General features: G+C 41.8%; 1 protein-coding gene across 2 annotated transcripts in view; it reads right to left on the reverse strand.

Annotated features, from left to right (window-relative positions):
- Positions 1 to 10,529, reverse strand: part of pard3ba (par-3 family cell polarity regulator beta a) — a 141,709-nt gene extending 131,180 nt beyond the window's left edge. For both annotated transcript variants that reach the window (XM_018660981.2, XM_018660980.2), the window contains exons 1-2: positions 10,079 to 10,529; positions 2,366 to 2,467 (exon numbers count right to left, since the gene is read on the reverse strand). In XM_018660981.2, coding sequence (XP_018516497.1) covers positions 2,366 to 2,467; positions 10,079 to 10,195 — 219 coding nt within the window. In that variant the 5' untranslated portion in view covers positions 10,196 to 10,529. The remainder of the gene's footprint in view (positions 1 to 2,365; positions 2,468 to 10,078) is intronic.
- Positions 10,530 to 12,776: the final 2,247 nt, after the last annotated feature.

Genomic DNA, 12,776 nt, shown 5'->3' on the forward strand with positions numbered 1-12,776 from the left:
TATGATTGACTGAACCATGACCTGCAGAGGTCTCTTTATACTGCGGTCCTTTGTCTGTGAGTGTGCACTGTGAATACGTGGTCACACCTAAGCCAAAACCCCATGGCCTTCTGCACATTCATCAGATTGGTATTAATATTCATGAGGAGGCTGGTGGCCGGTGTCTCGAGATGGGGGGCTAATGAACGGAGCGTGTTTGCATGTTGGTGTGTATGTGTGTGCGCACATGTCACAGATGCGGGGGGCAGAACTGTAATCAAATCACAGCCGCTCCCTCATCTCCGCCCTCATCAACCACCAGTGGCGCCACTTCCGTGCACGCTAATGCTAACATGCTACACAACTTGCTTTCCTGTGGTTTGGCGCAGGCAGCAGGGACAGCAGAGGTGTGTGTGTATTACTGTGTGTGTGTGTGTGTGTGTGTGTGTTGAATAATAGTCAGGGACTGGTCCAGATAAAGAGGTCTGGACTCGCGGCTAAGTTAACCACTAGGCGTACAAATAGCTAGCCATTATCTCTCATTAGCATCCGTGGCTAACACAGGGCCCATGCTGTGCAGTGGAGGGCCCTCACAATGGGACCACTCCAGTATGATTGATGGTGAAACAGCATCAGCCACAATAACAGAACAAAAAGAAAAGCATTAAAGATAGAATCTGTCGGCTGCGGCGAGGTAATAAAAACGTAGACAAACAAAAGGAAGTCAGACTAATCAAGAATGCCAGGCACAGCTCATTAATCTATGAGAGCCGACACTGTTTGGAAGCCCGGAGATAAGTCGGATGACTGGCACGTTATGAAGATCATGTGCTCTCGTCCTATTCCGTCTGCTATCTTTTCATCAGCTGCAAAAACAAAAGAATAAAATGAGAAGCGAGATGAAAGCAGCGAGGGCGTTTGGAGAATTGGGTGAAAGTGGCGAGAGTAAAGAAACAAAGGTAAATAGGACAGTTCCTGCATGGTTCGAGTAAAGCGTCTGCTCAGCAGAGCCCGTAATCACCAAAAAAAAAAAAGTCACTGCGGTTTGGAGAAGAGAGCCGACGTCAGGTTAACTTGTTAGTGAAAAGAATCTGATCAAATGCCAGAGTGGGATTTGATCTGTGACACTTCATCATCACTTTGAGGAGGCTGAGAGAAAGCGGGTTAAGGTTTGGAAAAATGAGTCATTAAAATCTATGACTCACCCACTTAAGCACAAATAAGATGCAGATCTTATGATTATAAATCCATCATCCGGGAAAATGAGGCCTCTGTTCTCTGTGATTGCAAAAACATTTTTCCCCCCGCCATTGAAGATTCCCACTGAGTTTACACATCTATTATTTAGTTCTGTCCCCCTTTTTCCACAAAGAGTATTTTGCCAAACTTGCGGTCGTCGTGATGCTGCACACACACACGCACACACTCTATTGTTCATGCAGCTTAAAACACTGATTGTTATTGCATGGTACAGGGTCGGCTGAATATTCCATTTCCATTTCATTTGGCCTTCTTGCTGACTAAGTGTTGGTAATTCATCATTCGTCTGGGCCAGGGGCTTATGAATATGGATTTCGGGGCTGTTTATTAGCACATCTTAGGAATGCATTATGGGAAATTAGCAAGAGGAATGAAATTTATTCTTTATAGAAATTGGGCCACCGTCTGTATGCATGTGTGTGTGTGTGTGTTTGTGTGTGTATATCAAAAAAAAACAAAAAAACCTTCAACTCCCAATCCATCTCCTGCAAAGTTACATCACTGCTGTTTCGGAACTTCCCTCACATGGCTGATTTGTTTTAGATCTGAAATGGTGTCCTTTTTATCTGTCTCAGTACAAATGAACATGACAGCTAAATCACACAGCGCCGTCACCACTCCTGCTGCTTTGCTTCCTGAGGTACCGGAGGGAGGGAGGGAGGTTTGGGAAGAGGAGAGGAGGGGAGGAAATAAGTTGACTTCCCTTCCGTGCATGTATGGAGCAAATTAAAATGCAATCAGACTTTATTTTCTTTGGTCAGAACCATAGCGGAAAAAATGTTTTTGTCACATTCAGTTGGTTTAAACTCCTAACAACCAGTGACAAGCTAACCAAGGTTTGGATTTACAAATACCTTGTTTATTGGACACCCTGTCATCCTGCCAGGCTGGAGACTTTAGTAGGCAGTCAAAACAAATCCCCTACCAGACTCTAAGCATGGCTAAGAATGATGGATTCCCTGCTGTAATTTACTGCTCACCATAGCTATCTATCGTACAGTATGTCAACATGCCTTCATGTTAAGGACAGAACTATGTGAGCCTAGATAAATTAAGCTGAATCAAAGAAAATAACAACAAAGCACAGCGCACCACACATACACATGTCCACCCAACCCCTCCTCACCTTGTCTCTGTCTTCCACTAGATCACTCAGCAGGTCGTCCATGTCAAGGATCCCTCCTTCAGTGTACTCCAAGTGGTGGGTTTTCACTGCACTCTCCCCATCCTGGACGCAAAGACACAAGTTAGCAAAAATAACTGCATTTGCATTGAGATTGGAAAATAAAATAACAGTCTGAATTACTAATATACAGGATATTTACAGACGTAACGATTCTAAAAATCCATTCATATAATAAATTATCAGAATCCTCTGCAATTAACCAACCAAGTTTTTGCTACAAAGCCAACATTAGCATTAACTGCAGCCAAGACAAGAGGTTAGAATTGCTTTCTACCACTCATGCTTAAGTCACAATGTTTCTTCTCAACTAGTGGGCTGTTAATGCTAATGTTGGCTTTGTAGCAACAGCAAATACCTGCAATTAAAACAGCTGCAACAACCAACCAGTTTGACCAACCAATCAGCTCACAGTCTAGCTCAATCTTTAACTGTTCATTCTGTAATAAATTATGACAAACATCAGAAGTGAGGCAGCCATAATGTCACAGTAACACATAAATTAATCTAAACCGTGGTTAATTACAAAGGTATTATACTGACAGTAAGACCACAAACAGACATTTTAACAAATGTTAAAGAAACTTTAAATTCCAGGAAGTCCTGAGGGGGCTAATTAGCAGTTATTAGTGCAACATGTGTACAACCACAATAGAAACAATAGCTATATTTATCACACAATGCTTGTAAAAACTGTCATAAAAGTGACTGCCAAGAAATACCCCAGTTGTGTGCACAGTAACAATGTCTTGGCACAAACTTGCAGCATTACAAAAAATACTTGACCTTCTCACTCAACCTTTTCTGCCTATAACAGACCAAGGTTTGAAGATTTTAGTCACTGTCTCAGTGTGAAGTATGTCAAAAAAAGTAACTCAGCTAAGCTATTTATTCCACTATGAAAGCCGTGTTTACAGCAACTATGTGTGACAAAATACTGACAGTCACTCAACATAATAATCGCACATTTATCCACGCATCACAGCAGGTATCCCTCTTTGTTTGACATGACCTACATTACACTGTACATGCACAACACTTGGTTTTAAAAGTACAGTTTGTACTGAAGAATGTGAGAGTGAGGTGGAGGAGGAATAGGAACTTTTCCAGTTTTGCTGCTCTGCAGGGGAGCGGTGGTGGGCACATTCCAGGCCAGTTTCACTGTCACCATGAAGACAGAGGTCAAAGTGAAGTGAACACACCCCACAGAGCAGGAAACACGCTTGGCCTGGTGCTTCATCCATTGACACGGCGAACAAGGACTTTCGACTGAGCTGCAATCTGAAATCTGTGCACTGTTTACCCAACAAAAGCAAATGAGAAGTACACAAACAATAGCACCTTCCCCTTTTTGTGACCCAGTATTCACATCGATTGTGGTGATGCTAAATTACCTAAATTATGAACACAAATTGAAACAGGATGTAATTCTAACCTTCTGGATGGATTAAATATCTGCTGTTTTTCCACATTAAAGGGAATTCCTGGACTTAAAAAATAAATCTTTGACAAGCCTTATCTTTTCTAACAATGTGTGCAGTAGAAAATGGCCCAATAAGACCTGCCCATACCAATAAGCAATCTGTCCAGAGAAACACAAGACTACATTACCAGTTAAATTAACAGCTATAGGCTATAAGCCTCAGAGGCTGGAATGAGTTTGGCTAAGACCCAGCAAGCAGCTTCTGCTGTATCACTGAGCCCTGTTGTGAATGGGCTTGCTCTTGCTTCGCTGCATCCGAATGTGAATTATGGGCCACAAAAAAAGAGGGTGTCTGCCTTTCACAATGGGCCAAGTCCATTCTCTTAAAACAAATGGTTGGGAGAGCCTGGGATTTCAATCACAGGAATAAAGCCAGAACTTCCCTTTCTTCAGAAGTGCCCATAATACCAACACCAGGGCTCTGATAGACAGAGCAGCAAGTAATCCTGCAACTACAACTAGCATACAAATACACTGCAGTTTTCACACAATGCAACGGCATTGTGTGATATGCAAACAGGCATGCAATCCAATGAGCCAGAACCCAAAAGCATCCTGTCAGAGTAAAAAGATTCAGTGTGAAATGTAAGTGAGGGCCATCCTCTCTCGTAGTTCTTCATAGTTTGCATTGTTTCAATTTTGATCAGCGAGCAAGTGACTCATCTGAGAAATGTAAAAAAAGGACATATAACAAACCTTCACAATGACTTCCTGCAAATTAGAATTTCAAACCAAACACGATACATGCTGGGAAGTAAGTTAACTTTAACTCATGGCCCTGTTTACAACTAGAATTAACATGTAATCTAGATCTGGAAACATTATCTGGATAATCTGATCATAAGCATGTGCTTTCACATCAGTGTCCTTGTTATGTCAAATCCTGCCTGCATACTCAACATGCAGACTGTGAATCTTAGTTAAAGGGAAGTGGAATAATCTCAAAGGACCACTACAACATGCAAGTCCAGGGTCGTGAGAACGACAGAAACAGTGTAGGACATCTGTTCCGTAGACTACTTTATGTAACCTGATAGCTAGGCTAACGTTACTTACACTGTGATCAGCGCCAGTAAAGATGGCTGCTAGCATGTCGTAGCAGTCCCTGGCGTGTTTATTGATCATTTCTTGTGCTTTATTTTGAATTGTTTACTACAGGGCAGCACATGTTGGATGGAGATGTTGAAACCGGCGGAGCCCAGGTGTAGCCAAGACATCAGGGCTGAAGCATTTACACCTCGCCAGAAAAACTGGTCCAACCTGAACGACTGCCGGCATTCTTCTGGCTCTGACTGACGTTATGTGAGAGAGAGTGTGTATGTGTGTGCATTTGAATATGATAGGAACAGCAAACAAGGGAAGGGTGGTAATTGGCTCTTTCTGTGCTTACATCACATCACCAGCATTAAGACACACACCTTAATAAAATAAGCGGCACGAGTGTGATTTTTGGGGTGAGGGATTTAATTCACATCAGTGGATTAGAGCACAACAATGCCCGAGTGTTAATTAGCGTCACCTCTGCAGGCCGTGCTTAAGCACATCTGACATGCTTGTGCTTTTTTTCCTCTAGGAAACACACTTTCCTTACTTTCTACCTTATGATGAAAAGGGGTGAATGTATGACACTTCAGAGGGAAAGTAATCTATACAGGGGAAAGACAAGAATAAAAAAACCTCTTCTGAAGTCCCTCATTGTCAATCCCTGGTAATTCCCCTTTGTATCCTGAACTCTTCCCATGAAGTGAAAAACAAAAGGACTCAGGAGTCAGTCAGTCAACAGCAAAGGAGAATTACCGTGACAGTTAGAGGAGTAAATTCCCTGCAAATTACACTATTAAGTCCCCCTGCCATTTAAAGCGATATCACTCCTTCTTCTCCCTCTCCCCCCTCTCCGGTGAGCAAACACTACACCACTTTAGCACGGTGAAGCACCAGGGCGATTAGTGAAGCTAAATTCACTGAAGCTGTGGCAGTGGTGGAGGTGGTTGGGGCTGCTATTTCACACTTTGATCCTCTGAAGAATGTGTAATTACACAGCTGCAGGAGGACGGTGTGGATTTAGCTGTGACAAAAAAAAATTGTCTTGAATGAACAAGTCGATGAGGAGCTGTCTTTGAGTTGGGTCCATCAGCGTGAGTGAGAGGAAAGAGAGAGGAAAGCTGTGGAGAGCAAGAAACAGAGACAACTTGACCTTTGCAGTCGCCTACATTCTACTGCAATCAGGTGCCAAATTACTCCTGAGCACAACAGAAGTATATTACGTAGGGATGCAGTGATCCAATGTCACAATGACATAACAGACCCACTTTTTTACTGTTACTGTTACACAATTGTGTTCCCGCTATTCAGTTACAATCATTAGGTCAGGCAGGCTGCTCACAGTTCACATCACCCTGAATACAACTGAGCCCAATAACTTCCATGCCCTGACAAATACAGAAGTTAAATTTGGGGGAAAAGAGAGCACTGGCTTCAGATCAGTACTTGATATCTGCAGAAATCCTGGGCTGAGGTATTGGAATGTGACAAAAGTTGAATTGGTGCATCCCTAATATTGAACTTTATTTGCATCATCTGTATTTCAGCATTTATAAGCAGCATATAAACCACTAATATAGTATAATAAATTAGCATTTCATTTTTTACATACATTTATTTAATAAACTAAAATTTTAGATTTGGGTCTCTTACATTTGATGATTAAAAAATTGTGACCAGAACTGTATTCACTTTTTAAATAATGTTAAAATGAACGATAAAGGGCCATTCTGCCAATTTACAAATGCATATTCCTACAGTTGAGGAACTTATGATAGACAAATAAAAGAACAAATGGAGTTTACCAGCACTAATTCACCATCTATTTATCATCTTGAATGTTTATATACTGCTTATAAGTTAATTTGATCTATTCTTGCTGAACATGCTACACACACTGAAACCAGACAATGACATTTCCATTCTAAAAATGTTTTCAGAGAACTGATACACAATCACATCTGCTTTTTAATGTCAAGATGTCTGGGATGCCCAAGTTTAAACTCACATGCCAGCAGGTGTCTGTCCTGCTAAAGTGCCCTTCAGCCAAACACAAACACCCTCTAGTCTCAGGATGGTGAGATGTAGCTATATAGTTCTTTGAACTGGAGGAGTATTTCCCTTCAGGGATTGATAAAGGTAACTATGACTATTTCCCTCAACACATCTGACAGCTGACATGATCTGGATTCCAATACCACAAACACCCTAAGGAGGAGAAACAGCAGGATTGAACAGTTACATTAAACTTTAAAAATACCTTTTGCATAGCTGAGCTCTGATGCACCAACCCACACTGGACAACTCCTCTCACTCCTACATACATGAGAAGAAACGCTAAGTGCTCTCAGCTTGTTTAGGGTGCTGTCAGGTGTCAGCACAGAGTCAGAATAGGGGCTGTAATCTGAACTGAACCTGTACAAACAGACCATGAGATAGAGAGAGACAGCTACAGTACCTGGCGATTTCCCCTGAGAACGCACATTACTCGCACTCTACATGCTGGTCCCCCAGGCTAAAAGCCTACACTAATACTGTAATCGAGAGAAACGGAGGTCAGTCAGCTCTTATTAAGACTCCTCTCTCATGCAACTTTGGACCTTTTCCTCCATCAGACAAGTTATGTGAGATTTCATTTAAGGAAACTGAGATAAACAGGTTCTCTATTTGTTTGCATTCCTATACACTAAATCTCAAATGATAAATAAGTGTGTTGCAGCCCTAAAGGAGATGCTCATTTTTATAGAAACAGGCAATAACTTTCTACAAATCAAGCCTCATTGTTTATTGTGTAATTATATGGATGACAGATGGAAGTAAGTTAAGATTTCATTTATTTAATTTTCAATAACTTCAATAACACCTAAGGTGCAAATCTTTACACAACTCCCACAATCCTCTACTTTCTTCATCACATCCTGTATTAGCAGTGCTCACACAATGTGTGGAAACTAATGGGAAAATCTTTGATCACACGTATACACTCATACACACCATATAATGAGAAGTAATTTTCTGCGTGCAGTTAGTGAGAGGCTTTGTCAGTTAACATAACTGTTTTCTCAACAGAGGAGAGGAGGGCGGCTGAACATGTACAGAGTCACAGCTGAGATCACATTAAAATAAACTGCTAATTAAGCGGGTCTACATGCCATCGCTGCGATGCACGGTGAGACTGTGCAGAATCCTGTTCGCCGCGCGCATGGCCATAAACCAACACACACAAACACACCAGCTCAGTGATTAAACCCAGGTTTTTGACAGTGTCCCTGCTGTCAGCGGTGAGTGGAGAAATGTGTGGCTAATGTGGGCGATAAGTGGACTCTGCTGGCAGGAGTACCCGGCTCGTCCGGTCAGATCTATTTAGTCAGAGCTGGACAGTCCTCGTGATGCTCTGCCTCTATTAAGAGAAGGCAACGGACTGCTGAGTCAGCGTCTGGTAACAGCTCCTAATTAATATGCCCTGTGAAAAGCAATCAAGGCTTGGGTGCATTTTAATCACACGCTCACATTTAGCCTACGTCAGCTTGTGCACCACCAGCGTCTCAGTGAGAATCAACAGGGGCCGCTGGGCAGAGTGAGCATGGCTGTGGCTGTCAGTGAAGCAGAGGCGTGACAGCTCAGGGGACACTGAGCAAGATGAGCTCCTCTGTGAGTGAGTGTGTGTGTGTGTGTGTGTGTGTGTGTGTGAGAGTGGAAGCAATCCATCTAGCCACCCAGCCATTCCCCTCCATCCCTGCTTCTGCGGCCTCTCGCATCCCCGCAAGCCAGCCTCTCTGCTCACCTCAGGGGAGGAGGGTGCGTGGGCGGGCTGAGTGGGGAGGGGGACCAGCCAACCGATAAGACCGAGGCCTGTCACCAATCCTAATCCCCAATCACTCACGGGACAAAGCCTCCTGTCCACCACGCACGTCCCCGACTGTGGCCACACTGAGGACATCAAACAGTAAACTTCCACCTGCCCGCTGAGATACCAGAGCTTAAACAGGGAGCCATTGTATAGGTAGACAGCCAAGGATGCAGCCAGCGCCACTCACACCCTCGCAGAGACCAAACACACATCAGCACCCTATCACGCTGGGACAGCATTCACATACAACGCTGCTGATTAATAAAAGGTCAGTTTGGCAGAATGATTAATGTTCAAGTGATTACAACATTAGGGAGCAGAAAGCTGGAGGAGGAGGGGGCTCATATCTTTGTGTACATGTGGGACATTCATGGCAACACAAGTCACAGGGAAACAACACTCTGCAACAGTGGTTCCTTAACTCTTATTACCCCAGGTGTTATTATGAGTCTGGTTTGGGGGGTGTTCAGTGCATGCCAGTGGACATTTTGTGATCACGTTTTTGGAGCTGAGGCATGTGACAGTCACACCCCACACTCATAATCCAAAATGTGCTATGGCTGCACTGCATTGTGGTCTATTGAGGCAAGCAGGCCCATCCATTGTAATGTATTTCTTACTGTGCAGAACATTAGTTCCTTTTCTCTCATTTAATAAATCATCAGCCACTTATGTTGACAGGGGAAATGCTTACTTTCAATAACACTCAATTGTGGCTGCACCTCCACAATAAAACAAACCCACAAATGCAAGGTACATTCTCATTACCTATTTTATGACAGATTTTAAATGTTTAAGGTGTATTAATGCTTTAATATAAATAAGTTTAATCAATAAATAATACGTTTTACTGACTATATATAGGAAATTTTACCACCTCTAAAAGTTAAGGTCAACCCATCTACATTAAAAAGTTTCAGGCCCTTAAGAAAACCCTTAAATGGGAGTCAAACTCTTAATGAATAAAACTTGGAGTTACATGATACGTAAAAGTTTTGTAAACCAAACTCTATTCAGTTATTTAGACATAATAAATCATTATTTCAAGGCAAAAAATAACACCCCTCCTGTCTCGTTTAAGCTAGCAGCTAGCTTAATATTACTAAAATCATCACGCAATTAAATACGTCACGTGACCCACACCTCAGCCAAGTTATGGTTAGCTAGCTCTCACAAAATGTGAAGAATGAGTGGAATGAAATAACATTAGCTGTAGGAACAACGTGTAATAGTAAAGTCCCGAGGTAATGAGCTAAATGACGGGTTTTTAAAGAGTGTTTACCTGCTCCAAAATCCTGCGGTACCTCCGCGTGGCTTGGTCGACTAAGTCCCGAACGGTCCAGGCAGGTTTACAGGGAACCACCACCGCGGTGTCCCCGAAAGTCACTGTGACTTTCATACTAGATACCAGATACAAATTCAGATAAATTAGGACGAAGAATTAAGAGATAAATCCAAGTTTCGGTTGTCTCTCGACCCGGAGTTGCTCCCGTGTTGAAGAAAGTGGCACCTGACTGTCGAAACTGGAGCAACAGGTGTCTCAGGTCAGGATGAAATCACGGTGAAGTCGCTTCTCTGCCTTTACCGAGATAAACTGTAGTGTAAAACCTCAGAGAACATCTTATTTTCAGCCGAGCCGGCAGGTAAGTCGAAGGAAAAGCGGTAATTACGGCCGCGGAGTGTGACTTTGTGTCATGTTGAGCTGTCCGCTGATCCACCCAAACAAAACAAACTGAGACAGGAACCCGGAAGAAATCACAGCGAGTCTGGCACTCCAGGAAACTACATTCCCACTGACTCCAACCACTCCAGTGGTAATAATACTTTATTTAGCTTTATTAATGTCTATTTCATTATCTACTATAAAGTTTCATATAGTTTTAATAGCTAATGTAGTTGTCACATATGTTAAACAATTCTATTTATAATATTATAAATATATATATTTTATATACAGGTGATATAGTTATTACAACTCATTTTACTAATTTCAATAAATAAATAATCAAAATCAATAATACTTTCAGCTGTTTTTTATTTGACATTTATGTTTAAACCAATATGTATTTGAAATATTATTAGTAAGTAAGTGACTAAAACTTGCAGTTGAGCTCATATCATTTTCTAATTCTCTAATTAAAATTCATATATATATATATATATATATATATATATATATAGATAGATAGATAGATAGATAGATAGATATATTTGAGTCCTATGGCTCCATCATGACTGATTCTTCTAAATGCCTTATTTTGTGTGCCTGTGTTCTCCTATAAAGCCATATTATTTCATAAGAAACAGAATGACTATGAGGTAAACATGAATTTGTAGAGAAATATGAGTCTCACTCCCTCCCTTACTTTAATCCCTCTGCACACACACACACACACACACACACACACACACACACACACACACACACACACACACACACCAGACCACCACACCTATACTCTCACACACATCTCACATACTAATTACCTAATCGTTATTGTCTGTCATTTTATGTCATTAGGTGTGTTATGAAATTGCCTTTATGGATATTAATGGCTGCTGACACGCTCCTGTGCCTTATTCCTGCGCATTGTTTGGCTTTGCTCTCAGGAATTTCCTCCCCATCAAATCATAAAGCCACTGCGGCAGATGGATTCATAATTGGGACAAGCAATTATTTCCACTGCCACTGTAATTCATCCGAAATGTACCGAACGGGACAATGGAGGGCTGACGACCTCCTGTGCCTCTTGTTTCTTCTCATTCGTCTCATATCCAAAAGACAAGGTGAGTACCTTTTTTTGGGGGGGGCAACATAAGAGGACAGAAAGCAAGATAGAGAGATGGAAAAGGAGAAAGAGATGATCCCTAATTAGCAAATCCCACAGTGACTGCATCCTTCATCCATAATCCCTGGGCTCTGATTTTTAAGACAGAACATAATTTCATACCTGGTTTAACACTGTGTTTGTAGAGCCATTGAGAGTATACTGATGCTGGTTATGTTCCCCCAGTGTGATTATGGCAGCTGCTGACTCATCAGTCACTGCAACTTTGTTGTTGCCAGCACTTGGCTCACAGTCACAGTCAGTCAGCAGCAGAAAATGTGTTTCTATATAGCATTATTTAAACCAGCTGGAAGCTGAGAACAGAGACAGCTTAGCTGTTGTCTTTACTTACCACACTCACCTGTTCTCAGCTGGTTCAGACGATGCATATACTCAGTCACTTCCTCAGAGCTGCACTCTGCAACTTCAGCAGCTCCAAGTGGCAACATGAGATTGCCGGTGGAAAATTTGAAAGTTTGGAGGACTTCATAACCCAAAAATCATGCAAAGTGGCACCAGTAAACGGCACACTCTTGTCTGAGGTAAATGCATTCTTTACAACAGCAGGTGTAGAGACTGAAAAAATGTAAAAAAAAATTTGTATGATGTTGGTGAGTCCTAATTGTGAATGGAGTGCTTGTGCAGGAGAACACACAACACTCTCAGTGCAATCAGGCTTTTATTCTCTTTTTCTATTTTTTTCTTTTCTTCTTCTCTAAGATTATTTTGGGGGAGTATTGGCTTTACACAGGAAATGCAACAAAAACAGACCAACCAGATCCTGAATGTTGTGGTAATATGGTACACATCTGAACTAGACACGTTTTTATTTTCTTTTTTTATCTTGAAGAAGTAGTAGAAGAAGTTGTATTTGTTTGTGGCTCAAATGACAACAAAATCAAGACTCAAGGTTTACTCACCTTTTCCAGTGCTTTTGACACGTCACACAGCCTGTGTTAGTGAAAGGTCGTGTCAGAGGTCAGATGAGGGGAGATCTAGCTGTTTAGATAAGGTCTCTGGCACCGAATGTGAATGACTGACAGATTTTTGTTCTCATGTTCACAGACTTCTGAAGAAGTGTAAGTGATGCTTGAGTTCAGAATATTTTCCCACAGATGTATTAAACTACTTGCTTCAGCACTCTAATAGGCA

Source organism: Lates calcarifer, linkage group LG7_2, assembly GCF_001640805.2.
Source record: "Lates calcarifer isolate ASB-BC8 linkage group LG7_2, TLL_Latcal_v3, whole genome shotgun sequence".
Taxonomy (NCBI): domain Eukaryota; kingdom Metazoa; phylum Chordata; class Actinopteri; family Centropomidae; genus Lates; species Lates calcarifer.